At 43.6% G+C, this 12,768-nt stretch overlaps 1 protein-coding gene across 1 annotated transcript in view; it reads right to left on the bottom strand.

Annotated features, from left to right (window-relative positions):
• Positions 1-574: 574 nt before the first annotated feature.
• LOC148435882 (cytochrome P450 4B1-like) overlaps positions 575-12,768 on the bottom strand; it is a 337,638-nt gene continuing 325,444 nt past the window's right edge. The window contains exons 9-12 of the mRNA XM_088465384.1: positions 12,319-12,452; positions 11,340-11,404; positions 9,749-9,831; positions 575-857 (exon numbers count right to left, since the gene is read on the bottom strand). Coding sequence (XP_088321510.1) covers positions 689-857; positions 9,749-9,831; positions 11,340-11,404; positions 12,319-12,452 — 451 coding nt within the window. The 3' untranslated portion in view covers positions 575-688. The remainder of the gene's footprint in view (positions 858-9,748; positions 9,832-11,339; positions 11,405-12,318; positions 12,453-12,768) is intronic.

Here is a 12,768-nt window from a genome sequence, read left to right on the forward strand (position 1 = left end):
ATAGTGATATATAGGTATACCAGTAGTGTGATAGTGATATATAGGTATACCAGTAGTGTGATAGTGATATATAGGTATACCAGTAGTGTGATAGTGATATATAGAGATATACTGTAGGTATACAAGTAGTGTGATAGTGATATATAGGTATACCAGTAGTGTGATAGTGATATATAGGTATACCAGTAGTGTGATAGTGATATATAGGTATACAAGTAGTGTGATAGTGATATATAGGTATACAAGTAGTGTGATAGTGATATATAGGTATACCAGTAGTGTGATAGTGATATATAGGTATACCAGTAGTGTGATAGTGATATATAGGTATACCAGTAGTGTGATAGTGATATATAGGTATACCAGTAGTGTGATAGTGATATATAGGTATACCAGTAGTGTGATAGTGATATATAGGTATACCAGTAGTGTGATAGTGATATATAGAGATATACTGTAGGTATGGATGTAGTGTGACTCTGTGCAGTTATGGATAATTACAGATCAGTGAGTATATTGTTATGTTCTTTTTCTCATAATAAACATTTCCATATCCAGAAACAAAAAGTGGGAATACAGAATTTTATTGTTGATAAATCTAAATCAAACTCAGCAGCCTTGGAAGATCCACTTGTTGTGTCTGACAGCACCATGAGGAGATTGGCGCGTCCAGCAGGCCTATGGTCAATCAGCCCAATTTTGTAAGGTGCACATGGATCCCGTTCTTAGATTTGAGAACCAGCTGGGGAATTTTGATGGGAGGATTTGTTGGGTCAGGGGTAAGCTGGAACCTCTGCAGAGTCAGGGCTACAGCCACTTTCATCTCATTCATGGCGAAGTTCTGCCCAATACAGTTCCTGATAAGAAAACAATCAACAAGGGTCCATTATGTTACCAGTGTTACACATAGTCTACATAGCAACCCATGGCGGGGCTGGGTACAGCCACAACCTGCACGTATAGGGCGATGGTGCATCATAGGAGATAACCCCAGCAGTGGGCATCACAATGTTATTGTAAATAAACGCTAGCTCAGTCCACAGGTGATGTTATGGGGCATCTAGCGCTTTCCATCCTCGCCATGTTAATCAGGGGGCACTGCTCTGGAACTTCTTTCTGATTGGTAGCTGAGACTATTTAAGGCTCGCACCTCCATGCTGGTAATATTGCCTGTCTTACTGACTTTGACCAGACCCCTTTCGACTAGGCTGGCCCTGGTAATGGGTTAGCGCTTTAGGACTCCCATTCACCGTCAATGACCGCCTGTCACTGACTCCGCCCACTGCGCCGTGGGCATTTACTGAGGCTGCCACCAAACTCTACCATCGTCATTTGGAACAGCTTTTTGCGTACAATCAGGCTCCTACCTCGGCACCGCTTATGCGATTAGCTGCGATTAACTGCGGCCACACCCCATTTGGTATCAGCTAATTCCTTGCGATCCCTCGCAATGGACCAGGTCTGCACGGTAGCTTAGCTTGAACTTGGAGATGCCGAGCTCTTACCCAGAATAGCTGGAGAACGGAATAGCATTTGGCGCAATTCTGTTGGTCGCAGAGCACAGATGTAATTGAAGTAAAGGCAAAAAGGTGTTTATTGCTCAAAGTCTTAAAGAAGACTCAACCTTCTGAATGAAGGGGAATAATCAGCGTACAGGAATCTGATCAAGTCATCAATTGTTCTCCACACAGGATAAACAGGGATGTACAACATACAGGGCTCACAGTCCCTCTTTTTATATCATCCTTACACACAATATCACAGGGGGGTAAATCCGCCCTGGGTTCCACTCAACCAATCACTATTCCTCACATAATATAATTTAACAACATCTTACATTTCAAAGGAGTCACCCAATTTCCTCCTTTCTAATCTACCACCTAAAAGCAGTTACTTCCTAAACATAAACTGATTTAGCATAGAGTATACAGTATAACTGTCTCCTAACATGTATGTGTGTGTATGTATATATATAACATTTCACAGGAACTGGTAAATTACTTGATACATTTATCAGACAGTGACAACATATCTATGTAGAATAACCAGCAACTAAATATTCACTTTAGTCTTCCTGCAATATTCAGGAAACACAAACAAACACTTTTTTTCCCAGAAGTGCAGACACACAGGAGACAGTCTCAGGGACCTATCACAGGAAGCGCAGACACACAAGAGACAGTCTCAGGGACCTATCACAGGAAGTGCAGACACACAGGAGACAGTCTCAGGGACCTATCACAGGAAGCGCAGACACACAGGAGACAGTCTCAGAGACCTATCACAGGAAGTGCAGACACACAGGAGACAGTCTCAGGGACCTATCACAGGAAGTGCAGACACACAGGAGACAGTCTCAGGGACCTATCACAGGAAGTGCAGACACACAGGAGACAGTCTCAGGGACCTATCACAGGAAGCTCAGACAAACAGGAGACAGTCTCAGGGACCTATCACAGGAAGCGCAGACACACAGGAGACAGTCTCAGGGACCTATCACAGGAAGCGCAGACACACAGGAGACAGTCTCAGGGACATATCACAGGAAGCGCAGACACACAAGAGACAGTCTCAGGGACATATCACAGGAAGCGCAGACACACAAGAGACAGTCTCAGGGACATATCACAGGAAGCGCAGACAAACAGGAGACAGTCTCAGGGACATATCACAGGAAGCGCAGACACAAAAGAGACAGTCTCAGGTACATATCAAAAGGAGATTTGCCATTGACTCTCTTCACACCTTCCAGCCAGGTCTAATCTAGAATGCACTTCAAAGAAAGCTTTGTTACACAAAGGGTTTGACCACTATCATAGGTCAGGATAATTAACATATCACTTCCTATGTCAGGAGGGAAATCCCCAATAAAATAATATACTCTTAAACCATATAGTGCATAGCCTATTAAATATACTCTGCATCATGCACTAATGCATTGCAGATCAGCTGCAGTGCATTACAGCAATATAAAAATATAGACTTTAATACAGTTTATTATAAACCATGTGCAGTGTGCTTTTACACTGTGTCCTCACTGGGACCGTAACTGTTTCAGCGCTGGTCGCAGTGGCTCCCAGCGTGCAGCCACACTCTACTCGCACTCCCACAGTGCGGCCACACTCTACCCGCACTCCCCCAGTGCGGCCACACTCTACCCGCACTCCCCCAGTGCGGGCACACTCTACCCGCACTCCCCCAGCACGCGGGCACACTCTACCCGCACTCCCCCAGCACGCGGGCACACTCTACCCGCACTCCCCCAGCACACGGGCACACTCTACCCGCACTCCCCCAGCATGCGGGCACACTCTACCCGCACTCCCCCAGCATGCGGGCACACTCTACCCGCACTCCCCCAGCATGCGGGCACACTCTACCCGCACTCCCCCAGCACGCGGGCACACTCTACCCGCACTCCCCCAGTGCGGCCACACTCTACCCGCACTCCCCCAGTGCGGCCACACTCTACCCACACTCCCCCAGTGCAGCCACACTCTACCCACACTCCCCCAGTGCAGCCACACTCTACCCACACTCCCCCAGTGCAGCCACACTCTACCCACACTCCCCCAGTGCAGCCACACTCTACCCACACTCCCCCAGTGCAGACTTCCAGGCCGCTGTATATAAAACATTAAAAACACATCAGATGGAGGAGGCTATTGATGTTTACCTAGACTGTAACATTACTTCTGACATCTCGAGCCTCACTGTTTGGGAAGCTCATAAGTGCGTTATTAGGGGTAAATACATTCAATTGGGCTCCTACTTAACAAAACAAAGGGGGAACCAAATAAAAGGATTACTGCAACAGATACAGCAATAGAGACTATATAGCCTTGGCGCTTCAAAATAGGAAACAAGTACAAAATAATAAACAATGAAAAAATATATATGTAAAAATGAATGGGTATTAAATAGTAAATAATGAAAATACTCCTAATTTAAGTTTATGATACTACCCTTTAGCTGCAGTAATTGATGGACGCCACCCAATTTCAAACAGAAAGATGAAGATTTTTACTGCGCTTAAGGACTACCCAGTTCCAATAATAGTCAACTAAACATCAAAAATTAGTATTGAATTAACAGAAAATAACAATAGGTTTAAAAAACAAATATTTTAATAGATCATGTATATCGTAATGGTTGTATAAAAATGCAACACAATATTACTTTGAGCAATAGAAAAATTGCTCATTCAAGCACATATTGGCTCATAAAATAATCAATTTAATATAGAACAGCCGCGTCCGGCTGATAAAAAACAAAAATAAAACAGTAGTAGTATGAAAAGTATCAGTGTGATTTTCCTCAATGAAGCTTCATTACTATAGCAGCCAAAAAATCAACTCACAAGTCCAACTGCTCAGAACGTTGTTACACCAATTTGTATCCAATGTTACAGTGAGGTTTAAAGCATGTAGCAAATTTCCGTATACGGTGAGGCCACTTTTGGTTATCATGTGTATTTCTTTAGCAGCTCCTATCTCAAAGGTCCACCAGATATATATGTGTATATCTCTGTGTTTATAAATAATCCACAGTCTTTTGTAGCAATAATATGCCTCAGTGAGAATATATTTCAGTATGTCTAGCACTGTATAGAAATAAACAGTGACTATTTCCCATTCAGCACATGATAAAGCCGTCCATACAACTCACTTATAGTGGTTGGTTCTTTTATCTATAGGCATAGTCTTACAGGTATAGGAGGCAGTAGTAGTGAAGGACTCAGTAAAGTAATCTCTCACTTGAAGCACGATCTCCAATGGGGGCCGCAGCGGCTACTGCACCTGGATGTCCCGTCTGTTAGAGGTGCGGGAGCTGAAGTCCCTCTCAGCCAAGCCTCCAAAGTTAGCAGCCACGCTGTGTGTTGGTGCACCGATCAACCACACGAGTGTGCACCGTGGCGATCGTGACCTCCCGCCTGAGGGTATACTCTCCAATCGGGGTTGCAGCGGCTACTACACCTGGACGTCTTATCCCGTCCAACGGGGATGAGGAAACTGAAATGTCTCTCAGACGACAAGGACCCCTCCCTATGTCCCAGCTACCGACCAATCTCCCTGCTTTATCGTCGATGTTAAATTATTTGCCAAGCTCCTTGCCAATAGATTGAAACACCTCCTACCTTCTCTTATCCATAATGACCAAGGAGGTTTTGTTCCGGGACGTGAAGCCAGGGACAACACCTCCAAAATCATAGCACTCATCCACCAAATCTCAAATACGGATGCCCCAGCTATTCTATTGTCTACAGATGCTGAGAAGGCGTTTGATAGAATAGACTGGAGCTTTATGTCAGGGGCGTTGGGTCATTTGGGACTGGGTCCTGTCTGCTTTCAGCGCATCCTTGCACTCTACCGCTCTCCCTCTGCTCGTGTTAGAGTCAATGGTTCCCTTTCTGATTCTTTCTCTATTAATAATGGGACTAGACAGGGTTGTCCTCTATCCCCCCTAATTTTTATTCTCTGTATGGAGGCTCTGGCAAGGTCAATCAGGTTGAACCGAGATATATCACGTTTTCGGCTGAGTAATGGTGAATTTAAACTGGCTCTTTTCGCTGATGATTTATTGGCCACAATCACAAATCCCGTTATCTCGTTACCAAACCTAGTTGATGAATTTAAGATCTTTGGAGACCTCTCTAATTTTAAGGTCAACTACTCTAAATCGCTGGCCTTGAATCTCACAGCAATGTCTCAGATGATAGCAGGCCTCAAATCAGCGTTTTCATTTACCTGGCATACTTCTCAACTGAAATATCTGGGTGTCATCATTACTAGGGACCTTTCTCGACTATTTGAGACCAATTTTCCTCCCCTTTTAAATAAAATCTGTTCTGATCTACATCTGTGGAAGTCCAGGCCCTTCTCATGGTTTGGGAGGTTAGGGGTTCTAAAAATTAAATCTCTTCCCAAGATTCTGTACCTATTGCAGATCCTACCTATTAAGTTACAGTCTAGTTGGTTTCTAGAGGTCCAAACGTTAATTAGAGAATTTGTTTGGGGAGGTAGTAGACCACGTTTGAAATTAGATATTTTGTTTTGCCACAAAGATAGAGGGGGGCTACGTCTCCCTGATATTTGAGGTTACTACCGGGCTTGTCTCTTCCATAGAATTTTAGAATGGTCCAGACCAGACTCTACTAAACAATGGGTGCAAATTGAAAACCAGGCACTAGGGATTCCTTTATCAATAGCACCATGGCTTCCCTCCCTCTCTTGTTCTTCCCATCCTACTATTGGACCCACTTTAAATTGTTGGAAAACTCTGAGACTGTCTCCCTCATTTTCATCACTTCATTCATGTAATTTCTCTTTAACAAATAATTCCCCCTGGGTATGGATGGTAAAGTTTTGGTCCTGGTTCGAGGTGGGACTCTTTAGAATCAGACAGCTGATGAGTGGAGGTAAGTCTTATCCCCTTTGATGAAGTAGGGGAGAAATGGAACCTCCCATCACGGGAACATTGGCGTTATCTCCAGGTGCGCCATTTTATACGCTCCCTTGCTCCTTTTTCAGTTTTTTGCCTACCTCTTACTCCCTTTGAACAACTTTGTGCTGGCTCAATCCCCCCCCCCCCCCCGACGCATACTATTTGTCTAATTTATAATTTTTTGTCGACAGATTCAAGCCTGTCTCTACCTAGTTTCACAAAAGTCTGGGACCGAGAGATTGGGTAAGATCTAGGTGAAGTTAAATGGGGGAAAATATTTAAATTAGCCCATGCATGCTCTTCCAATTTTAATGTTGTAGAGACCCAATACAAGCTTCTTTCCCATTGGGGATAGGTGTGACAAATATTTGTTGGCGATGTTCTAATGCCCCAGGCAACCCTTTCCATATTTGGTGGCAATGCCCTACCCTCCAATCTTTTTGGAAGGAGGTTCTTACCCTATCTGAAAGAATTTTAGGTGAATCAGTCCCTACAGACCCTTTGTTTTGGTTGTTCCATTTATCGTCCAGACCCCACTCAAAATCTATGAAATCTCTGTTGTGCCATTTGAATAATGCAGCTAAAGCAGTTATCCCAGTAAGATGGCGTTCCTCTTCCCCTCCAATGGTGATGGACTAGTTCAACAGGATAGATTTCTATATGGATATGGATGATATACTGACTTCTGCTGATGGGGTTTATGAGTCATTTGGAAACACCTGGTTCCGTTGGATGGATTTTAAGGACTCTGATACCTTTAAGGCTATTCTTTCCTGCTCACCCTCTTAGATTCTATGGGTATGTTTCCCAGTGTGTCACACTAAGGTCTCTGTTACTTGCTATTTTGGCCGCTCTGTAATTTCACTCTATATCTATTTTAGGTTTAATTGGTTTTTGTAAATATGAGTTTGCACCTTTGGATCGAAAGTGAGTACTTCTTCCCCGCTTTCTCTCCCCCTCCCCTTTCCTTCCCCTCCATTCTTCCCTTCGTCTTGATGTCTTTTTGTTCTTTATTTTCATATTATGAAGGACAGTATTGTTTTTGTAGGTCTGTTTTTCTTTTTTGTGATTTATTGATTATTGATAATAGGTAATACGATGTTAGACAATTTTCCAGTGGTTCTGACAAACTAGCTGAATTTTTCCTCCTTTTTCTATGTAAGGATAGTTTGGCCACTGTTTATTCTCTTTGAATGTATGTATTATTTCTATTTTGTTGAATTTAATAAAAAATACAATTTGCACTAAAATTCCTTATGAATCTTCATTACTAGATTAAACATAAATCACTTGGTGATGTGTGTGAATTCTGTTATGGCATGGTGTGACTCGGTAGTGCGAGCGTATTTATGCAACTTTTTACCTTCAAATGCATCTGAATCATACAGTGAATCGAATTGATAGCAGAAGCAGCTTCTGCTGATTAAAATGATATGCAGCATGCCTATATTTGGTGAGCCAGTTTGGGTGTATCTGCATGTGAAACGTTACGTTACACTAATAGTGACTATAACACTTTAACGTAGTGATTTGCTTGCAGATACACCCGTACTGGCTCACAGAACATAGGCATGCTGCATATCATTTTAATCAGCTGAAGCTGCTTGTGCTAATAAGATGCATTTTAGGGTAAAAAAACGCATAAAAAATGCTCAGTGCTACCGAGTCACACAGCACTCCACTCATGTGTGGAGCAACTTGTAGTGCACGGAGGATAGATGTATGTGGACTCTCTATTACTGTGCTGCAAAGTACCTGTCCCCAAAACTGACCCTACAGTAGATACATACCGTGTTTCCCCGATAATAAGACACTGTCTTATTTTTTTTTTTGTTAACAAAAACACCATAGGGCTTATTTTCGGGGTAGGTCTTATATTAATTTTGACAGCAGTGCCCTTATGCAGGCCCCCCCCTTGCAGAAGTGTCCCATATGCAGGCCACCCCCTTGCAGAAATGTCCCATATGCAGGCCCCCCCCTTGCAGAAGTGCCCCTTATGCAGGCCCCCCCCTTGCAGAAGTGCCCCTTATGCAGGCCCCCCCCTTGTGGAAGTGCCGCTTATGCATGCCCCCCCTTGCAGGTCCCCTTGTGGAAGTGCCGCTTATGCAGGTCCCCCCCTGTAGCAGTGTCCCTTACTGTAGTGAACTTACCTGACTCGCCGCCATCCGGGATGTCGCTCTCACCTGCGCGCTGACTGGATCTAATATGATCCAGCAGGCGCGGCCGCACATGATCCTCAGCGCGCGGGTGACATCATGACGTCACCCGCGCACTGCATGACTGGGAATGCTGGTCTCTGCAGCGTTCCCAGCTGAAAATGAGTTCAGGTAGGTCTTATTTTCGGGGTAGGGCTTAATTTGGACTGGGTTTCAAAATTAAGGGTAGGTCTTATTTTCGGGGTAGGTCTTATTATCGGGGAAACACGGTAATACTGTACTGAGTCCCAATAAAGCAGCCATTGACCAGAAGACGCACACTAAGCATTACATAATGACAGAGCAACTGATGTTCAGTTATTTTAAAGAACTCTACTTAACTGAAATCATTTCTCTCAACATCCCACCGCAGTACATATTTTATCAGTGGAGCACTCGCCACCTAGAGGTTTAAGCAGTGTATTACATGCCATGGCTTATCTTTCATTGTAGAATGCCACAGTACAGCCATCACGTAATGTTCCACGGCGCGACACAGGAGGCCTGAATGGTGCGCTATGAGCAAGAAACTAGCTGGGCACATCTGTACATCCGATGATAGAGTAGGCCCATTCCCTCACATACATAAACAGATGATTCCATCACCACATGCTGCCCACAGTGCATATTGTCCTAATTTATGTTACACCTAGGACATGGCACACAATGGACAAGGGGCTCAGGAGCTGATAGAACTACACCCTTATGTTATTATGCCTGGCAGTACTATTCTCAGAACCCTTATTGTGACGTACTGTATGTGGCCGACTATCATTTGTAAAAAATAAGAAGCCAGCAAAATGATGTGTTCCATCTATAAAACTTCAAACTGATTGTATTTAGTCAGTCAGGATGAGGCATCATATTATTACCTCAACCTCTGTTCAGTCATGGAGACACCAGAGATCAGAATGCTTGTCCCACCCCCCACCAAATAAGCAGGGTACCTACAAATATCAGGAGAAGCAAGCCCATTGCTAGCATCATCATACAAAATGGGCTTTCATTTCATGTTACAGAGTCCCTAATATCTACGTCTTATGTGATGGAGAAAATAACCTTAGATGACAGCAATATCCTTGGTCAGGGCTAATAGAACTTGCTCTTACCTGGGTCCAGCAGCGAAGGGCAGGAAGGCATGAGAATGTCTGTTTGCTGATCTCTCTGGAGAAAATCTTAAGGGATCAAACACCTGAAACATGAAACATGTCATCAATTCCCCAGGAAAATACTGTGGGTTTAATTTAGAGATGTGCAGGTTCGGATTTACTCGGTTCTTATCCCCATTTTACTGCAAGTTCGGATTAGTTAGGATTTATTTTATTGGCTATCCAAAACACGTGATAGCCAATAGCCAATAAAATGCCATTTGAGATCCGAGTAAATCCGAACCCGCTCATCTCTAATTACATTACAGGGACTGATGGGTCTATTTACTAAGCCTTTTAGGGAGATAGTCAGTGGAGATAAGGTACAAGCCAACCAGCTCCCAACTGTCATTTTTTAACCATGGCAATTAGGAGCTGATAGGCTGGTACTTTATCTCCATCCAAGGCTTAGTAAATAGACCTCTAAGGGCCCGAAGCAGAGATGGGTGCTGTTAGTGTCACAGCTGCAGAGGGTAACATAGGCTAATGCAGCAGGAGGTGTCTGATGACAAAAGATGCCTCCTGCCAGCATCGCAGGACCAAGTGCTGTGTTAGAAGGTGCAACTTCAAATCAGGTCACTATGGCAGCAGTCATCACCCATCTGAGTAAGCTGCCTGCTGCTTATGGAGAGGTGAGAGGAGTCTAACCTCTATGATGGGCAGTGATTAGGGCGGCCTCTGAGGCATTGTGCCTGCTGCTTATGGAGAGGTGAGAGGAGTCTAACCTCTATGATGGACAGTGATTAGGGCGGCCTCTGAGGCATTGTGCCTGCTGCTTATGGAGAGCTGAAAGGAGGATGGGAGGAGTCTAACCTCTATGATGGGTATTGATTAATTGGGGCAACCCCTGAGGCTCTGTGCCCGCTGGTTATGGAGAGGTGAGAAGAGGATGGGAGGAGTCTAACCTCTATGATGGGCAGTGATTAGGGCAGCCCCTGAGGCTCTGTGCCCTCTGGTTATGGAGTGGTGAGAAGAGGATGGGAGGAGTCTAACCTCTATGATGGGCAGTGATTGGGGCGGCCCCTGAGGCTCTGTGCCCGCTGGTTATGGAGAGCTGAGGGCAGGAACTGGAACTGCTCTGTGTCTGAGAGCTTGAGGCTGGGCTGTTGCAGTATTGTGGTCTGCCTGTGTAATGACACACACATGTGCCGTAGTGCGATGCAGTGTCACACCTTATATCTCCCACAGTGAGGATATATATTAGAATATATATATATATATATATATATATATTTCATGCAGTCGTAGCACTTTTTCAACATATGTAAACAATATGTTAATTACATTAATGACTGATTTCTTACAGTTCTTTTTTATGAACTTGTTACATTAACCGTATTATAGTTTAAGGGTGCAAATAATAATCCTATATTACTGCTAAAAGTTTGAATAATGAATTGAACAAAATTTGAAAAAAACAAACAAAACAAACTCTAAATATACCTGATACTATGACTGGCAATGCTTCTATATCCAATGTTCTGTATGGTGTATGGGTAATAATCACATATAGAAAACCATGTAATAATAATATAGCACAATAGATTCCTACCTCTGGATTATTCCAAACTGATGGATTCATGTGAATAGCGTAAATACTCAATCCAATCAGAGTGCCTGGTGGACATGAGATCACACGTTACATTAGAAGGAAGCACAGAGAAAGAGACTGCTTAGGTCTATAAACCATAGGTAATCAGGAGAAGCAGAAAGTGTCAGTAACCTGCCCTACACACAGTGGTAAAGGAACAGCACAGTACAAAAGGCATCCCCCCCATTTATCTACATGTCATGACCAGCATTGGGATATATGAAACTACAATATTGAGTTAATTAACTTTTTGTTCTAGTTGTGTCTAGAATGGAGAACTTGGGAACATTAGGCATCGGGACGGCAGGTGAGACAGACAATAGGGATTATGGGAAATGTGAGAAAAAGTGACGGTTGTGCTTGTTATCCAATTGGTGCACCCATCACATATTTAGGCCACACAGGGTTCCACTATGAACGCAGAGATAATGCTGCATGTAACGCGTCACATTACAGTTGCTACTGTGCTTTGTGCTGCCCATAATCTTAGCGCACAGTCTCATAACGGACCAGTCAAACATGGCTGTTCTCTTACAATGGGAAACCGCATTCCCACAGCAGGGATTCTCCATAAAGCCCTGCACACAGACCCTTCAGAAAGGTGCAAGGAGGATGCACTGACACCGGGCGCTGCTGACCCCCGAATGTTGTACTAACACTGCGCCAGGGTCTCATTATTCCAAGCATGATATGATAGGTATACTGGTCTATGTACATTCTTTTGGATTGCCATATGTGCTGGGAATAATTATTTGAATATACTCTGCACTCTATTGGATGTGCCGGTTTACCTCTCTGATACACAAGAAATATATATATATACACACAGTATATAATATTATATATAGTATCACCGATTAGTCTGTCTTCTACCTTTTATGTACAGTACAGATGCATAGTCTGAGAGCAAATAATCTCAATAAACGGAGGAAATTCTTACCCGCTGGAACAGAACGCCCATCAAAGAATGTCACAGATTTTTTAAGGGTGCGGGCAACACCTGGCACTGGGGGGTACATACGCAGGCATTCCTTTACACACATGCTGGTGTAGGGAATCCTCCCAAGGTCCTCCCTAGAAGAAGAGAATGGAGGTATGATGATTAATGTGCATGGATGTATGACACTAATATGTGTATAACAGCTGTCACAGAACAGAGAGCTACCCAGGTTATACGTCTGTGTTATATTCTTCAGTACAACTAATCTTATAGCCTCTATGATACACAAATACTTACTTGTTATTGAGGCCTATAAAGTACTTATATATATGGGTACCTTTGTACTTGTGGACTGCAAAGACCAATAAGAAAACTCTGTCACTTGCCCCCACTTACCATGGGAAACCCCTCTCACTGTAGACTGGGATGAATGGAGCATTCATGGCCCAA

Source organism: Taudactylus pleione, unplaced genomic scaffold, assembly GCF_031769625.1.
Source record: "Taudactylus pleione unplaced genomic scaffold, aTauple2 ptg001987l, whole genome shotgun sequence".
Classification (NCBI taxonomy): Eukaryota; Metazoa; Chordata; class Amphibia; order Anura; family Myobatrachidae; genus Taudactylus; species Taudactylus pleione.